At 34.3% G+C, this 17590-nt stretch overlaps 1 protein-coding gene and 1 long non-coding RNA gene across 3 annotated transcripts in view; one reads left to right on the top strand and one right to left on the bottom strand.

Moving 5' to 3' along the window:
• Positions 1-12947, top strand: part of LOC107864357 (probable pre-mRNA-splicing factor ATP-dependent RNA helicase DEAH9) — a 16692-nt gene extending 3745 nt beyond the window's left edge. Inside the window, exons 2-23 of one of the 2 annotated variants that reach the window (XM_016710712.2) lie at positions 577-721; positions 2004-2078; positions 2465-2554; positions 2800-2879; positions 4595-4664; positions 4779-4864; positions 6525-6582; positions 6804-6899; positions 7069-7168; positions 7324-7370; positions 7446-7529; positions 7630-7683; positions 8300-8400; positions 8986-9076; positions 9732-9896; positions 10565-10654; positions 10745-10816; positions 11226-11324; positions 11424-11510; positions 11676-11729; positions 11870-11949; positions 12562-12947. In XM_016710712.2, coding sequence (XP_016566198.1) covers positions 577-721; positions 2004-2078; positions 2465-2554; positions 2800-2879; positions 4595-4664; positions 4779-4864; positions 6525-6582; positions 6804-6899; positions 7069-7168; positions 7324-7370; positions 7446-7529; positions 7630-7683; positions 8300-8400; positions 8986-9076; positions 9732-9896; positions 10565-10654; positions 10745-10816; positions 11226-11324; positions 11424-11510; positions 11676-11729; positions 11870-11949; positions 12562-12709 — 1972 coding nt within the window. In that variant the 3' untranslated portion in view covers positions 12710-12947. Of the gene's footprint in view, positions 1-576; positions 722-2003; positions 2079-2464; positions 2555-2799; positions 2880-4594; positions 4665-4778; positions 4865-6521; positions 6583-6803; positions 6900-7068; positions 7169-7323; positions 7371-7445; positions 7530-7629; positions 7684-8299; positions 8401-8985; positions 9077-9731; positions 9897-10564; positions 10655-10744; positions 10817-11225; positions 11325-11423; positions 11511-11675; positions 11730-11869; positions 11950-12561 lie in introns of both variants that reach the window. The other variant, XM_016710711.2, reaches the window with a different exon arrangement.
• On the bottom strand, positions 11692-14678 carry LOC124896946. The gene is made up of 2 exons (XR_007053315.1): positions 14505-14678; positions 11692-12753 (listed from the first exon to the last, which is right to left on the bottom strand). It is a non-coding gene; the product is annotated as an uncharacterized LOC124896946 (long non-coding RNA).
• Positions 14679-17590: the final 2912 nt, after the last annotated feature.

Genomic DNA, 17590 nt, shown 5'->3' with positions numbered 1-17590 from the left:
TTAACTTAACTATCCAACATACGAATGAGAACCTATACAAAAAAATTTCAAAAATTTGAATGGAAAATGTCTATTGGGAATACTTTGTTAGGAGTTGAGATGTTCAATTGAAATATAACTTAGTTTGAGTGTCTATAGAATATTCTAGCTGGTTATGTGTTAAACCATTTTTTTTGCGTATACATATTCCATTTAGACACTCGAACTAAGTTTTGTTCCAATTAAGGTGTGCCAATTAGACACTATGCATTTAAATATTGAAAAAAAAAGAATCGCATGTGTTTTAATTAGTTAAGTTAACCACATAAAATATGATATGACATTTATTTTAATCATAAGGCAATGGGATTTTACGGCTTATTTAGGCGAATTCATATAGTTGAAAGAAAATGACATGCTTAATGTGCTTTAACTTAACTAAACGTATGCAAAAATTGGAACACTTTATTAGGAGTTGCTTAGTTCAATTGAACTATAGCTTAGTTCGAGTGTTTATGGAATATTCTAGCTTGTTATGTGTTAAGCCATCTTTTTTTTGTATATGTTGTTATTTATGTAATTTTATGTGATTTCAAGATTTGGGTATGGGAGTTTAGAGAAGCAAAGGCAAAGGCTGCCTGTGTACAAGTACAAAACTGCTATTCTTTACTCAGTGGAGACTCATGCTACTACCATTATTGTTGGAGAAACTGGAAGTGGAAAAACCACCCAAATTCCTCAGGTTAGTGTTCTTGGTTTTATGTAAAGTTTTTTTTTTTTCCTCCGGAAACAGCCTCTCTACCTCTCCGAGGTAGTGGTAAGGTCTGTGTACACTCTATCCTCCTCAGACTTCACTTGTAGAAATTTACTGGTACGTTGTTGTATGTTAATTTTCTATTTTTTATATTTTTAGTACGATGTGAAATGTCCTCCTTGGTAGAATATCTGATTAATCAAATGTTTGACAGTCTTGAACTTGTTGGGGTCGGCTATATGAATCTACAGTCCTCGATATTAGTTGTATCTTTAGTATTCAGATGTTTCATAATAGTTAGACTATTTTGCATTTGATCAGCACCCTTCTTCCATTATCCGGGACTATGGCGGAGCTATGAATTTAATCTGGGATTCAAAATATAAAGAAGAAAATACACGAAGAAGCCATGAGATCTCAACAAATAGTATATGTACGTAAAAAAGAAAAAGATTGGCCTATCTACACAGTGTAGGTGTCAGTTGACTCGCCTTGGAAAAAGGTTTTAATAAGAGGATTCAAGAATATGCATGAATGCATCTTTGTCACTACAGCTTCACTTATATCAAGTGGATTCAAAAACTTATATACACAAGAAAAGATTTACTCTTTTTACACAATATAATTTTCTAACAAACTTCCTTATATTTGGTTTTGGGGGAGGTTTTTTTTGAAGCATGTGATGTGATACTTACTACTCTCTCCATCTCAATTTATGTGAGGTAGTTTGATTCAACATGAAGTGTAAGAAAGAAAGAAAGACTTTTGAAACTTGTGGTTTAAAACAAGTTATAGATATTTGTATGACTATAAATCATTCCATTAAGGGTAAAATGGACATTTTAAAGTCAAATTGTTACTAAAGTAGAAACGTGTCGTTCTTTTTGGGACTGATTAAAAAGGAAAGCGAGTCATATAAATTGAGATACAGGGAGTAATAATTTTTAGTTGTGAAGAGTGGAAGTAATATGTCGGTAGGAGCAAGAGATATATAGAGGGAGAAAACGACTTAGCCTCATAATGCAGTAAATTGTTTTCCCCTTGGTTTAAAATTCTCTAATTGTTTTGGCAACCAAACATTATAAATAATTTTACCAAAAAACGGTTTTTTTATGAAACATATTAGTGTCAAGTGGAGCCATAGTTGTAGTATCTGTATTCTTTGTCTAGAAGATGTGAATGAACATCTCGTTTTAGTTTGTTTAGAGAATTGAACTCTTCTAGTAACTGGAGAAGTTTAATGGTACTTGGTACATTTTGATGTGTGCAGTACCTGAAAGAAGCTGGTTGGGCTGAGGGAGGGCGCATGATAGCTTGCACTCAACCAAGGAGACTGGCCGTCCAGGTGCAGTATTCAGTTCCAGACCTCTATATGCTCTTTAATAAGTGAATTTCTGTGTCTTCTTATATGTTTGTCTTGGTATCTTTCTAAATCAAGAGTAAATGCAAGTAGTATGGATGGGTGCTTGTGAGGGACAGATATATTTGTACTTGTAACTTTGTTTTTGAGACTCCCCTGGATACTTGTATATACAGTTAAAGTTTTCTGTAGTTACTCTACTTTCTTGGTCACGAAAACGAAAATTTCTACTGTTGACATCTTCTTGGCCCAAACATATGATATTGAAGATCAACACAAACATCCTGCTCATAATCTTTTGGATCACAATGTTCCTTATGGTTCAGTTATTTTGAAACGCATCTTTCAAGTCTCAATCTATTATGGTGCAGGCAGTTGCTACAAGAGTTGCCGAAGAAATGGATGTTAAACTTGGTGAGGAAGTTGGTTATACTATTCGATTTGAAGATATCACGAATGAGGTGGGAGCTCTTTCTTTGTACTTACCATTTTGTTGGGATAAAGGAAATAATCTTTTGCTTCATTATAGGTATTTTTAGAGTTCATAAGTTCCTAAAAGAGCAGATAAATCTTTTGACATCTGCTGGGATTGCATATTTCAAGGTGTTAGGTCTTATGATATTTTGTCCAGGAAAGAAATTTAGTTTTTTAGTGCTGCGTGACAATGTTGACCTGGAATAGTAATGGTGGTGTTCTTGCACTACAGGAATTAACTAGGGTCAAATTTCTTACTGATGGAGTTCTGCTGAGGGAAATGATGGATGATCCTCTGTTGAGTAAGTATAGGTACTGTTTATGCCTTGGAAGGGTTCGACTGCCTCCTTTTCTATTTTCTTCATCATGTAGTACTACTTTCATTCTATTATTTACGCCCTCGTTCTTGACTTTTGAGCTTCATGAAATTCAAGTGTCAATCATTTCAATGTTTATTGGTATATTGTATTTGGTAGAGATGACTAATTTTTTTTAAAAAAATGGCCTGCCTGTTGCATTAAAGCTCCAGCTATGCAGGGGTCCGGGGAAGGGCCGGACCATAAGATGTCACATCAAATTGGAACTAATGTAAAGTGCACAGATTATAGCGTAAATCATTTCAATGTTTATTAGTTTGAATTGTTTCATCCAAGGGCATGACCTAGTTGTCAATGAAGTGGGTGAGAATCATGGGAGACAAGGTTCAAATTCTAGCAAAGATTAAAATGCTAGGTGAGTTCTTAGTTCTTTCAAGCATTGGTGGACAGAGTTACCCCTTACGTATGTAGGAGGTAGCAAGTCCCCGATGAAATAGTCGAGATGGGGCAGGCTGCCCGAGTACCACCGTTTCAAAAAAAGTATTAGTATGAATTGTTGGAGTGGAAATTTTGCCATTCTATGAAAGAGGTCAAAGCTATAGAATGTACTAAACTAGGAAGTTGGTCAACAAAAGGGACAAAAGGATTACAGTTTTTCATTGGTTGCGTCACTGATCCAGTTTATCATGCATGTGTTGTTGGGCTCTTACACTGATCCAAAAGTTAAGATGTGACCTGCAGTGGTATAAGTGTCTATTGTCTAGAATCTTGTTTGTTCTTCTCACAATTCAAGAGCTACAAATGATGTAGCCAGGTTGAGGTTCCATAAAATGCAACTAGATGCTATTGGGATTGATCGTCTAGATTCTATCTCGCAGGGAACTCCTTGAGATTAAGCTCTGGTTGGGGTGAATTTTTGTATTTTATAGTTATGGCTAACTTTAGACCTATAATTTGCAAGTGCAAAGATAAATTGATGCCATTAGTAGGAGTTGTGTTGTTAGAGGCCTATCCTGCGCATTGCTAAGAGCTGAAGCTAGGTGCAGCAGGGTTTAGGGGTTCGTCTCTCTTAGTTCACTCATTATTACTAAAACCAAGGTGGTAAAGTTTGTGCTGAGTGCTCAGATGTGCTATCTTGATAGGGCAACACTTAACAATTAACATAGTTGTCAAAGTGATATATTAATTGTTAAGGAAGCATTATGGATGACAATGTTAGTGATTTGTAATAGGAAATCAGAAATTTAATATAAGAAAATTGTTCACTATTCTGAAAAAAACTTAAAATTATCAAATTCACAAAGCAATATTATTTTGGACTTGATTAACATGTTTATTTTTACATGTCTCACCTGATTGCAAAAATTTCAATTTCTTAGACCAAATGACCCTTTTTTGTATTTTAAATTATCTTTCTTGTGTTACATGTTTGTATGTGGACATACACTTTTTATATTTCGGGGATCTTTTTCATAATGCACATGATGGTTGCTCTTAGAATTGCTCAAGCACTTGTCTCTTTATTATGCTTTTTTCCTTTCACAACACTCACCTGTCCTGAAAGCCGTCTTAATTTTGAAGTAGTCTGATTTCTTTCCTAAAAATCACACGTGCGTATGAAATTAATCCACTTTCTACTTCTAGCAGATATTAAAAATTTCTGTACTGTTTGGAGAAAATTGTATCTGATTTGTCTTTCTAATCATGCAGTGTGATTATGGTAGATGAAGCTCATGAAAGGTCTCTCTCAACGGACATCTTATTGGGACTACTGAAAAAGGTCGATCAGGAAGTAATCTGTACTGGTCTTTGTATTTTCTTTTCATTTAAGTGCCCTTAGTTTAGTTCTTGTCTCTTAAAATGTTAACTTTTTCTATGGCTTCTGCAAATTTAGATTCAAAGGCGTCGCCCTGAACTGCGTATTATAATATCATCAGCTACGATTGAAGCAAAATCAATGGCTGCTTTCTTTAATACCAGGTTGGTTTCTTCTTGTGATGAGTATTTACCGAAGCTTTATAATTCTATCCTCAAAAATTCTAGTCTGAATCTTCTGCATGCTTTTGGGTTATGCTTTTTGTATTGAGTTGTATTCTTTGATTGGATATATCATGTACTTTTCACCTTGTTGGGATTAGTGCTTTGCCTTGTTTTGAATATGTAGTGGAAGATGTGAACTTTTCTTGGAACAGAAAGTTCAAGAACAGGTCGTATCTAAGTAAATTGTTTCCAGTGCACTTCCCTTTTAGTATTAAATCATTAGCTCTGATGGTTCGCCCAAGTGGTCTTTGTGGACAGTTGAGGTATGCGATCTTTTCTATCCAGGAGGTTAAGAGGGGTGAAGTATGCGACTGGCATCTTGGAGTTGCTCGATAATGTATGGAAGAGTTTGAACACATGCTAGCAATTCTTTCTTCAATACTCAAGTTTTGGCTGTAGCCTTTGTTGAATTGAGTAGAGAAGACGATCCTAAGAATAAAGATTGAGCTGATCTTATGCAAACTTTGGAAACAAGAATTATTGTTTATTACTTTATTGATTAGAGGTAGAGGTATGGACTGCGTACATCTTACCCCCCCCAGACCCCACTAAGTGGGAATACACTGGGTTTGTTGTTGTTGTTGTTGTACTTTTTTGATTAGTTGTTTCTGTGAGCTAATTGATGAATATTTAATGGGGTTAAAACTAAATAAATACTCTTACTCTCAAAGACGAGAATTAAAATAATGTGAATAGTCATTTAACTTTTGCTTTATCACTCACCTTTGGTTCCTGTCTCTTGTCTCTTGGTATTGGTTTGACACAATGATATAGTGGTCCTTGTGAAGCTTAATTTCAAGTGATCTCAACTTGTGAAGCTTAATTTCAAGAGATCTCAACTTACTTCTTCATTTGCGACCACACTCCTTTTGTGTAAATTTAGTTAAAGGAAGTTCAATGGGTCATAGTGCTAGTTAGTTGGTACATTAGTGAATGATGTTTCCTGCCTTTGTCTGAGCAATGCTTACATAGGATTTTATCCATGCTATTGAGAACAAAGACGTAAACTCTATGGTAACGATTGAAATGGCTTTTGAAGAAGCATGCGGTTGATTAGTTACCAGAGCTACAAAAAACCTTGAACTACTTATTTATATTGATAATTGTGATGTCCGGGCCAGCTTGCACTCACCTCTATTATTTCCTTGGGATACCAGTTACCTCCCACCAACAACAAATACCAGGTAACCTTGTCCACCAAGCCTTTGACAAATGGGAAGAAATCACCTAATGTCTTGTCTCCGCAGGGATTTAAATCTGAGACCTTATGTTTCTCCTTCCACTTCATTGACAACTAGGCAACACCCTGGGTGAAAACTTGAACTACTTAAAGGAATGTTAATTGCATAATTCTTATTTGACACTTCAGTATCACGAAATAGGATACCTTATTTTTCCTATGCTCTTCTGAGTAACACTAGTTTTCTGAGTTTCAACTTCCGAGCAGCCTTTGATCCCTTTGTATACATGACAATTTTCGCTTGCATCATATTATTTCATTCTAAAAAGCAGTAAATTCTTTTCACAGTTATGTATCTTCTTTTAGTGTCTAGGTTTACAGTATGCACTAAAACTTTTATATGTGACCAAAAATTAGCAGAAGACGATGCGAGCAGGAGCAAGGACCAATTAAAGAACCTGCTATTCTGTCAGTTGAGGTATATGGATTTGAGAGACAATCTCTCTTTTCTGTTTGCTTTGTTTGCACAACCAAAAATCTATGAAGTTTATTAACTAGATCGCTTATTTAAATTGCAGCATGACTATTGGATCACTATATATTCTATGAACGTCTAGGGTAGAGGATTTTGTTTATGATTTTCTTTGGTTGATTTGCAACCTTACTGAAGTATCATCTTCTTTCACTTTGTCCTTCTAGGGTAGGGGATTTAATGTTGAGATATTTTATGTTGAAGATCCCGTTTCTGATTATGTTTGGGCCGCTGTTTCAACAGTGATGTCGATCCATGACCAGGTACACTCTATAGGATGACTTCGTTGTACTATTTCGCTACATAATGCTCAAATGTGAAAAATGTTGGGATTAGTTCTCAATGATGAACTATTTCTCTACATTTCTTTCTTTGATTCATAATATACTAACATAAAACACTTTATTTATGGCTCTTCATTGATACTTGTAGGAACGGATGGGAGATATTCTGGTGTTTCTCACTGGTCAAGATGATATTGATGCTGCAATACAGTTGCTTACTGAAGAAGCGCAAAGTAGTGGGAAGCAAGGTCGCAAATAATTCTTAACCATTGCTAAGTGATAATAGCATTGCTAACACATAATAGAAAAGTGGTTATAGATAAATACATTGCCTTGTATCAAATCAAAGAAAAAAGAAATAAAGGATAGATTTCATAATTTTTCCAATTCACTTTTCTTGCAGGACTGGTTACTGTGCCACTATACTCGGGACTTCCTCGAGCAGATCAGGTAGGGTAATGCATCATGCAGTTTTCAGGATAAGATTCGTAGAACTTTTCACCAATTTTTTTCTCAATTGTACAGGACCTTGTGTTTTCCCCTACTCCCAAAGGAAAAAGAAAAGTGATATTTTCAACAAATATTGCTGAGACGTCGTTGACTCTAGAGGTATAAATCTGAGACATCAGTGGTCAAATTTTTTGAGGCATAAATGTTATTATGTTTGTCTTTATCATATTCCTTAGCTGAAGCGTTTCTTTCTCTTCAGGGTATTGTCTATGTTGTTGATAGCGGGTTCTCAAAACAACGTTTTTACAACCCGGTACTTTTTTCTATCTGTTTGACTTGACTCTTTTTCCATGCTTTCTGATCAGCTTGTTTTGGCTGATCTTGCTGCTGTTATTAAAATAAATTTCTACACACGTCGATGTTTGACCTCTTTTAGTAGCAGTTTTCTGAGTCGTCATTCTGGTTTTGTGCACCATAATCAGGATTGACATATGTTACACGCATTACCTGTTTCCAGGTGCCATTACTCCTGACTGAGACTTTGTAGAACTTTTATAATAAGCTTGTGTTCTATAAGCTTTAATATTTTAACCCTAAGCCTCCCCTCATTCTTCCTATTGGTCTCTTTGCTTAATGTAAGCATGGATGCTCAAAACATGCTTTAATGAACAAACATGGGAAGATAATTTGGCTCTGTCGCTATCAAGTATATGATCTATATGTTGGACTCTTGCTTCTTCTGAGGAATACTATCCAATACTTCTGTATTGAGCTTTCCCCAGTTTTGTTGATTCAGTTTCTGGTAATTAATGCATAAAGAATGCCATTATAGATGCCAAAAGGAATTCAATCCATACATGCCAAAATAATGCAATATATGCATGTCTTTCCTGATATTGTGTTTTTATGTTGGATCTGCTTTAAATCAGATTTCAGATATTGAGAATTTGGTAGTGGCACCAATATCAAAGGCATCTGCTCGACAAAGGGCTGGTAGAGCTGGAAGAGTTCGACCAGGAAAGTGTTTTAGGTTGGTGACTGGCCACACGTTATAATCTGAAACTTACTCCTAGAAGCACCACTGAAGGAGACATATCATTATGATTGATTTTTTTCAAAGCTTAACACTCCCGAAGTCCCAAATTGTTCTATCATATCTCCCGTTTGTCCCTAATTAATCTTCCAATGGCTGACACTAAATATATTTTATTCATGTACTGGGTCATTTTTATGCTAATCATGTTAATAAACTATAAAGATCTATTATCTCATCTTTCTGCATGTGAAAAAATTCACATATCTAACTCCCAACTCAATGAAATACTGTAAATTTTTCTTGTCATTGTAAATTTAATCCATGTCATTTGATTTTAAACCGAGTAAGTACTAGTTTATAGAACATTTTATGTGAATTTGATGAATTGACGCCCTACTTTCCATCATAGATCTTAGTTGGTGAATAGACTCACCTATGTTTAATTTTTTTTTTAAATGACTATGTCTAAGTTTAAATAGGAAGTAGAGAATTCCTTATTTGTCTCTAGTCCTGGGGATGTTTATAGTTACCTTTCCGTTTAAGAAATATAATTGTTGACTTTTCGATTTTTCTGTTCAGGCTCTACACAGAAGATTATTTTTCCAAAGAGATGTCTGTGGTGGGAATCCCGGAGATACAGAGATCAAACCTCGTTTCCTGTGTCATCCAGGTATGACTTTCTTGAACCAAGAAGATACTACACCGGTGCTTTTTCTTGCTATGACTTCTCTTTTCCTGATGTGCATGGAGCTCTAGATATGACCTCCTTATCAGGGAGGTTGGCTAGACTGTCTGCCCTGAAAAAATGTCACGTCTGATCTGTTATCATTTAGTAACTGAAGCATCATTTGTCATTGTATAAAGTCTGCGTACATCCTACCCTCCCCAGAACCCCACTTATAGGGCCACACTTTGTATGTTATTGTTGTTGTAGTCAAGAGAAAACCATTTAGTTATGTAAGGGTAAGTTTTACTATTCAATATTCATGTGAACTTCAAACGGTTCTAGGCATAACAACAGCTTGCAAAGGGAAGTGACACATTAAATGGTTCACTTTAGAGGTATCCATTTGTAATCTCTTCTATAAAAATTGAATATGGAACATTCCTCTGATTGATTAATCCAACTCCCAACCTTTAAATTTCAGTAAATGTTTTCTATAAGTAGAACACGTTGAGGAACTGTTGTGTTGCTTTTTTATGAGCTTCATCTTTTCATCTCCTTTGCGGAGTCAAATCTTCAAATCCGAGTCTCATCCTATTGTTTCAGTCTGTCGAGAAATTTCTTGGATATTAGCTAATAACATTTCTTATCAATGTCCCAGTTGAAGGCCTTAGGAATCGATAATATCTTAGGTTTTGATTGGCCAGCATCCCCATCAGCTGAATCGATGATCAGAGCACTTGAAGTACTGTATTCTCTTGGAGTACTAGATGACGACGCCAAACTTACTTCACCTACTGGATTTCAAGTTGCCGAGATTCCACTGGTATGTTTCTGACCGACCGTCTCATATGCTTCATTAAATTTCCTCATTTTCTTTGTCTTTGTTGTTCGGTGCAAACTTCTTTTTCCAGCTCCAGTAGCATTGCTTGCAAGTTGGATTCTTCTGTCAAATTTACAACTCTGCTTCTTTTTATGGCATTCTCTGCTTCTTTTTATGGCATTCTCACCAACACTACCCCTCTTTCCCCGTTCTCCAATAAAAGGATTTAAAAAAAAGAAATCCATCATACAGGAGTAGTGAGCAAGGAATATTTACGCATTTATACAAAATAAAGTAACACCTTAGGGAGTGGCCTAGCGGTCGACAAAGTGAGATGAAAACCAAGGGAGACCTGCGCTCAAATCCCAGTTGTGGAAAAAAATTGCTAGGTGATATCTTCTCACTAGCAATTTGAAGATAAAGTCTTTGATTTTATTCCTCGTCTTCTATACGTCTAAATGTTAATCAATAAATATCAATTTGCACGGCCAAGATACTGATGCACTTCATATTGTTCAGTGCCATAGGCGTGACATCAATAGTACGTTGATTAACTAGATGTTTGATGCTTTGCCGAAGGTCTCTCAGTGTATTACATTTGCAATGTGATTCTTCAATTCGTGAATATAAGAGTTTCTTACTCACTTTCTGAAACCTATATTGTTGTGTAGGACCCATTAATATCTAAAATGATATTGGCTTCTTATGAGTTTGGATGTTCTGAGGAAATAATTACCATTGCTGCTGTGCTCTCCATACAGGTAAATCCTTGTCTTCCGCACCCTAATTGATTTAGCACTTAAACAAGACTGCTATATTTTGTCAGACCAACATATTGTTCATTTTTGCAGTCTATTTGGATTCCTGTTAGAGGAGTACAGAAACAGTTGGATGAAGCAAAATTGAAATTCGCAGCTGCCGAGGTTTTTGGTTTCTTCTATTTGCTTATTATGTTCACCTAAGTAATAACCTATTTGCATTTTACTTGAACTACATGTTGAAGTTCATTTACTTGATGCAATGCATAAGCAGAAATGGTTTTCCAGTCAAGAACTCATACTGGTGCAAAATAATTAAAAAAGAACGGATATTGTGTTTGTCTTGTGATTTCTACAAACTTGCTACTCTGCTAACTATCACCTTCAAGGATTAAAAATGTCTGATGGCGTCCAACAAAATACCACATGCAATTAGAAAGTTTGTATAGTGATAGTCCAACCGGTAACTTTTCTGGAAATTGGAATTAAGATTGCTGCCTATTTGTTTCTAGTTATTAACTTGTTTAGTTTTCTTCGAGTAAATTCATGTGTAACTTTGGCGTACCTTTTGCAGGGTGACCACGTCACATTCTTAAATGTGTATAAAGGATTCATTCAGTCTAACAAATCTTCAAAATGGTGTCACAAGAATTTTATAAATTATCATGCCATGGTAAGTCCTAATCCAACTTCCGTCGGAAGCATTTTGGATGCTCTATTTTTTTTTACGTTGTGACATCCTGGATTTTTTGCCATTGCCTTCTATATGCAGAGAAAAGTAATTGAAGTTAGGGAACAGCTGAAAAGGATTACACAACGGTTGGGCATAGGATTGAAATCTTGTGAAGGGGATATTCAGGTAACTGATTGCTCTCTATGATTAAAGATTTATTCATGGGCTCAGAGATTGCAGCGTCATCTTTTTCTTAATAGCAGCATATTTTTTTAATACTGTTTAAAAAATTTTATTCTAGGGCAATTCTTATGATGTAATAAGGCGTAACTAAATTTAGTCATTTTGCAGGCAGTAAGGAAGGCAATTACGGCAGGGTTTTTTGCCAATGCTGCCCGTTTAGAAGTGAGTATGAAATTTAGTACAAGTCTCATAATTGTTTTGCCTTAAAGGCACACTCTCTTTCCATTTCTATTGTCTTGCTGGCCTTCAGTTTTTCTGATATGAACATATTTGATAACGTCTATTGCTTGTCTTTGAAACAGCCATTCAGTCACAATGGGATGTACAAGACTGTCAGAACTTCTCAAGAAGTTTATATTCATCCTTCATCTGTGCTGTTCAGGTACTTCCATATTACATTTTTGTCAAAACTTGATTTGTTTGCTGATATTACACAGATGTAAAAGTACTTTTCCTTATTTGTTATAAAACAAGGAAGTTATATTGTTGCTCAATTGCTCATTAAGCAACGGTATACTTTTTCTGATATCGGAGAAATATCATGAATTGGCTCATAGGTTCGAATTCCAAAGAGCCTAGGCCCAACTTCTCTACACTTTTCCCAACTTAACTATCAGTCTTTGGCTGCATCAGTGTTCAAATCCTTGAGATGTGCCTAACCGAAACATCACGTGATGCTTCCTTAACAGTGGATCAAAAGCCGGGTGGGCTAAGAAGATCCATGTTCGCTGAGTCAAATACATAATTAAAAAGCAGTCAATGTCTCAAATTGTTGCATGGTTTGGTCTAGAATTGGTTCCTTCTTGTCGTCATCTTTCCTTCTATATGTGCCTGTATGCGTGGACACTGACATATTTCCAAGGAGAACATAGCTGCACTCCCCTCGTGACTACATATTCATTCAGGGGACATCACGGATTTTGATTAGCATTGCCTATTTTCCTATGTTCTGTTACATCTTAAAGTTTATAATGTGTTCTCTCGAATTTAACAGGGTCAACCCAAAGTTTATTGTGTACCATTCTCTTGTTTCAACTGATCGTCAGTACATGCGAAATGTCATTACTATCGATCCTTCTTGGCTAACGGAGGCTGCACCACATTTTTACCAGAAGCAGCTGCATAGTTCTGTTCCTCAATGATGCACAAAATTTTCAAAGATGCTTCTTGGCAGCCTCAGTTTTGTCTGAAAATTTTGTTATGTGTAAACCTTTTTAAATAAATTGTAAATTGGCTATACTTTCTCTCTATGGTGGAGCTACGTAGGCTCGAGGGAGGTCAGTTAAACGTCTTTCGCTTGAAAATTCTACTGTGTATATAGGTCGAATATTACTTTTCTGTACATTATATTATATTGAATATTGAACATTCTTAACGAAATTGCTCCCTTTGCCATTGTTTAAATCTCATTTAGATTTAAAAATAAAATAAAAAATTGGGGTAGCGGAAGGGGAAATGGAGAGGGAATTACAATGTGGAGAACCGAACCCTCGCCAACAACGCGGGAGTTCAGGTAGCCAATCAACTGAGCTGCTAAGATTCACCAAATCGCGTTTAGATGTTATAAACAAAATTACAAAAAAAATTGTTTTCTTGTACTAAGAAGATGAAATGTATTTGTTAATCAATTTAACAAAGACACTTTGGATATTTCTTTCCCACAACAACACAATAATATTGACAATGTAGCCATTAAATAGTTTTGTTTAGAGGGAAATTATTAGCTTTTGTGCTTTTTTTTTTATATTAGTTTTCTCATATGTAGGTCGTTGATCAAATCATATCAAAATATTATTTTCTTTTAATATGTTTTTCTTTATCGTCTAATTTATCATCATCAATGTGTTTGCAATTACTAGCTTTCCACATGTCGCATTGATTATTTGGATCCCAACAAGTTCTTGTTTACTTATTTGTATTCCGAATCCTTCTTGATTTTGCCACTATAATACTAAGCATGAAAGAATAAGTCTTGGTATACAAATTTAATCAACATGATAATACTCAACTTAGTACATAATTGTATTTTCTTGAATTATAAGTAGAGTACAACACACACTCATAGAAATTACTTACTAACGGATATATAATGTGTACGCAAATCTTATCTCTAACTTGGAAGGTAGAGAGACTGTCTTCGATAATAATGTGTACGTAGATCTTACCTCTAACTCGAAAGGTAGAGAGACCGTCTTCGATAAGCCTTAACTCAATCAAAAATATATATTAAAGCAGTTGGAGAACACACAATACAATTAGTACATACTCTTAACTAATAATTAGGAAGTATAATATTTGCAAATGTCAAGCAACTGATCACCAAACTCACAACCTCTTTTGTATACTAAGTTCATAATCAGGGGCGGAGCTACCCTTATGCAAGAGGGTTTATCCGAACCTTTACATATTTATTTTTGAACTCTCTTAATGAAAATCCTGATTGTCCAAAATAATTTTTATATATTTAATTTATGTGGTTGTAAATCATTTTATTAAGGATAAAAAGAAATTTTTAAAGTTAAATTGTTTCTAATTATAATAAAGTGACGTAATTTTCATCACCAAAGGATGTGGTGCAGTGGATGGACTGCTCTTCTCTTAACCAGAGAGGTCTCGGGTTTGAGTCCTGGGTATGAAAAAATCTTTGGTAAGGAGCGCTACCCCTCGAATGGGGCTCTACTCGGCGCGAATCTAGACTAGTGGGCTCCAATGTGGATATCAGACATCAGATGGGAAACGAAAAAAAAAAAAAAAACCGTAATTTTCGATCGAGATGGACAAAAAAAAGGGATCGATGTCATATAAAATGGGACGAAAAGAGTACTATTACTATTGTAGATTCACCCTTGATTAACATGTATTTGAGATTTTCAATGTTGCGATAATTAATATTATTTAAGATTTCACAATTTTAATATGGTATCAGAGCAAACCAACCTTCATTAGCCGCCTTAGGTATAACGTTCACAGGGATTTCTGGAATTGAAAATGGAAATGCAGCAACCTGTAAGGATATTATTATTGGAAAAATAGCCAAAGAAAGGCAAACCAACAGAAATGTCTTGGAACTACAACTCATTTTTCCTTTTTTTCTTTAAAGATTAATTAGTATTTTATGATATTTGAAATTGAAGAATGAAGAAACTAATGGCTTCTATTTATAGCAGTTTAGTATGAGTTTGCATGCATTATTTCCAGCATATACTAAAGTATTTTTTGACATTTTTTGTAAAAAAATATTAATGGCAAGTTGTACATTGCACATCACTATCATATGTGACTTGCAATTTGAAATTGCATAGCAGTTTCGTTCATTAAGCCAACATAAACGTTCTCTGATTTCATTTATTTTTATTTATCATAATTGAAATTGACAAGTTCATTACAAAAATAATGAGTGACATGACCATTTTATGAGACTATTCCTATTAATTTATTTTTACTATTATGTCTTGTAAAAAGATTTAAAGAATAAGTAATTAATATTAAGAGTAAAATGTGGAAAAAACAATTGTCGTTTTTGATATGTTAAAAATGAAAAATAAAAGAGAAAATTTATTTTAAAAAAATGAACAAATAAAAATAAACGAAGAAAGTAATTGTTAAGAGTACTTGTTTACTCTCTCTGTTTACTTTTACTTATCACGTTTTGATCTTTTGAGCTAAATTGAGTTATACTAGTTTAATATTTTAAATTTTTGAAAAAATAGAAACTATAAGTTGCAAAAAATTATCAATTAATATGGTTAAAAATGACAATTTACCCTATTTACCTCTGAGAGCACGATAAAATTAAGAAATCTTACACTTTATATGTAACTTTCCAATGCTTTCAGCTATTAATGTGGGACTTTACACCCAACAATCTCTCCCTCAAACTAAGTTTTACATGGATCATCACCACAATCCACGGATCAATTTTCGAGATTCACTGTATGTCACCCACCCCCAACAATCTTTCCATCAAATAAGTTCCACGAGCCCAACACCACGATCCACTAGTCAATTACCGAAATTTGTTGTGTGCCACCTACATTGTTTGAGTTATGACAACCGAAACCCCACCTAGCTTCTTCTTGTGTGTGCATCTTCAAACTCATAATGGTAGAAAATCGTGCTTCCCGCAATCCATCACTCTGCCACATCACCATAGTCGTCCCGTCGAATCTGATATTAATCGTTGGGCTTATTTAGGCACAAAGTCACTGTTATATATTGTGATATTGTCCGTTTTGGGTCAAGTCCACATGATTTTCTTCAAATGACCTCACACTCTTAAGAGATCCTAGACCTTATATGTAGCTTCCCAATACATCCAACTACTAATGTGGAACTTTGGTTTGCACACCGGACAATATATTCCTTTCATTCTACGAGTAAAGGTTTAAATATTAAATATTTAAATATTCTTATTGAACATTTTTGTTTCATTTGAGAGGGCTATTTACTTTTCATGAAAAGAAACGAATTTATTGTAATTGCAAATTGCAATTGTAGGACCTGCATTCTATCTGCTGGCAGGTGAAGAGAATTAAGAAACATTAAAGTCAATCTTGATTTCTTCCTTCACAAAAGTTAATTACAAAAATTTTCTAATAGTTAAATCTCCTTATCGTTACAATGTCTGGTTAAAAATCTCTTTATAGTTATAATGTCTCATTGAAAATTTCATGACTACTATAATAAGATGTTATATATGTAACATCATTGAGTCAAAATTGCCGGAAAAATGCATGGCCCTCTCATGTATGCGATTGTGCTTCCTTCATATTTTGCATGCTATTTATATGTTTGACATATTGATTTTATCAAATATATCGCGAATCGTGATGAACCTAACTTGAAAAGAGAATAAAGCATGATTTAGTGTCATTGAATTAAGATTGCCGGCGAAATGCATGGCTCTCCCATATATGCGATCGTCCTTCCTTCATATTTTGAATGCTCATTTGTATGTTTGTCATATTGATTTTATCAAATATATCGCGGCTCGTGATGAATCTAACTTGAAAAGAGATTAAAGCATGATTTAGTGTCATTGAATTAAGATTGCCGGCGAAATGCATGGCTCTCCCATATATGCGATCGTCCTTCCTTCATATTTTGAATGCTCATTTGTATGTTTGTCATATTGATTTTATCAAATATATCGCGACTCGTAATGAATCTAACTTGAAAAGAGATTAAAGCATGATTTAGTGTCATTGAGTTAAGATTGCCGGCGAAATTGCATGGCCCTCCCATGTATGCAATCGTCCGTCCTTCATATTTTGCATGCTCATTTATATGTTTGACATATTGATTTTATTAAATATATCGCGAATCGTGATGAACCTAACTTGAAAAGAGAATAAAGCACGTATGGACTCATTAGTTAATGTTAGTTGTTGTGTTTGGTATTGACTTGGTGTGTGGGTACTTTGCACCGACTTAATAAATATTTTTAATGTAACATGGCCTAGTAATAATAATAGTGGTGGTGTCACTTGTATGTGTACTAGATGTCAAGAGTCTGTGTCAGTATCGGTTCAATATATATTATTTTTTTATTTTAATTTATGTAGCATAAATAAAATTTAGATAATTGATCATATTTTAAATATATTTCTAGATATTTTAAGTTGTTAACTGTGGTAATGTATACTACTTTTTATGTAATTTATAAATAATAGATGTTACTTTTCTTTTCAAACTTTTGTGGCATTGATAGTTAATTATATTTTAATAATAATTTAAGTATTTTTAATTATTGAAATTTATATACTTTTTTGCTATTCCAATTTAAGTGGCATCGATATAATTTCGAAAGCTAATCAAATATTTTATATCTTCAAAATCTTTTAGTTGTTAATTATATTGTGATTTATAGTATTTTTGTACGTATTTTTTTAAAATCTATAACTGATTAAATTTTTTTTATAGATATTTTAAATTGTTAACTATTGTAATTTATAATACTTTTTATGTAATTTTCAAATAATACATATTACTCTCCTTGTTCAAACTTTTGCGGCATTGATAGT

This window comes from Capsicum annuum, chromosome 3, assembly GCF_002878395.1.
Source record: "Capsicum annuum cultivar UCD-10X-F1 chromosome 3, UCD10Xv1.1, whole genome shotgun sequence".
Lineage (NCBI taxonomy): Eukaryota > Viridiplantae > Streptophyta > Magnoliopsida > Solanales > Solanaceae > Capsicum > Capsicum annuum.
The sequence above is the reverse complement of the archived record's forward strand: the minus strand, read 5'-3'. Positions and strand labels throughout refer to the sequence as shown.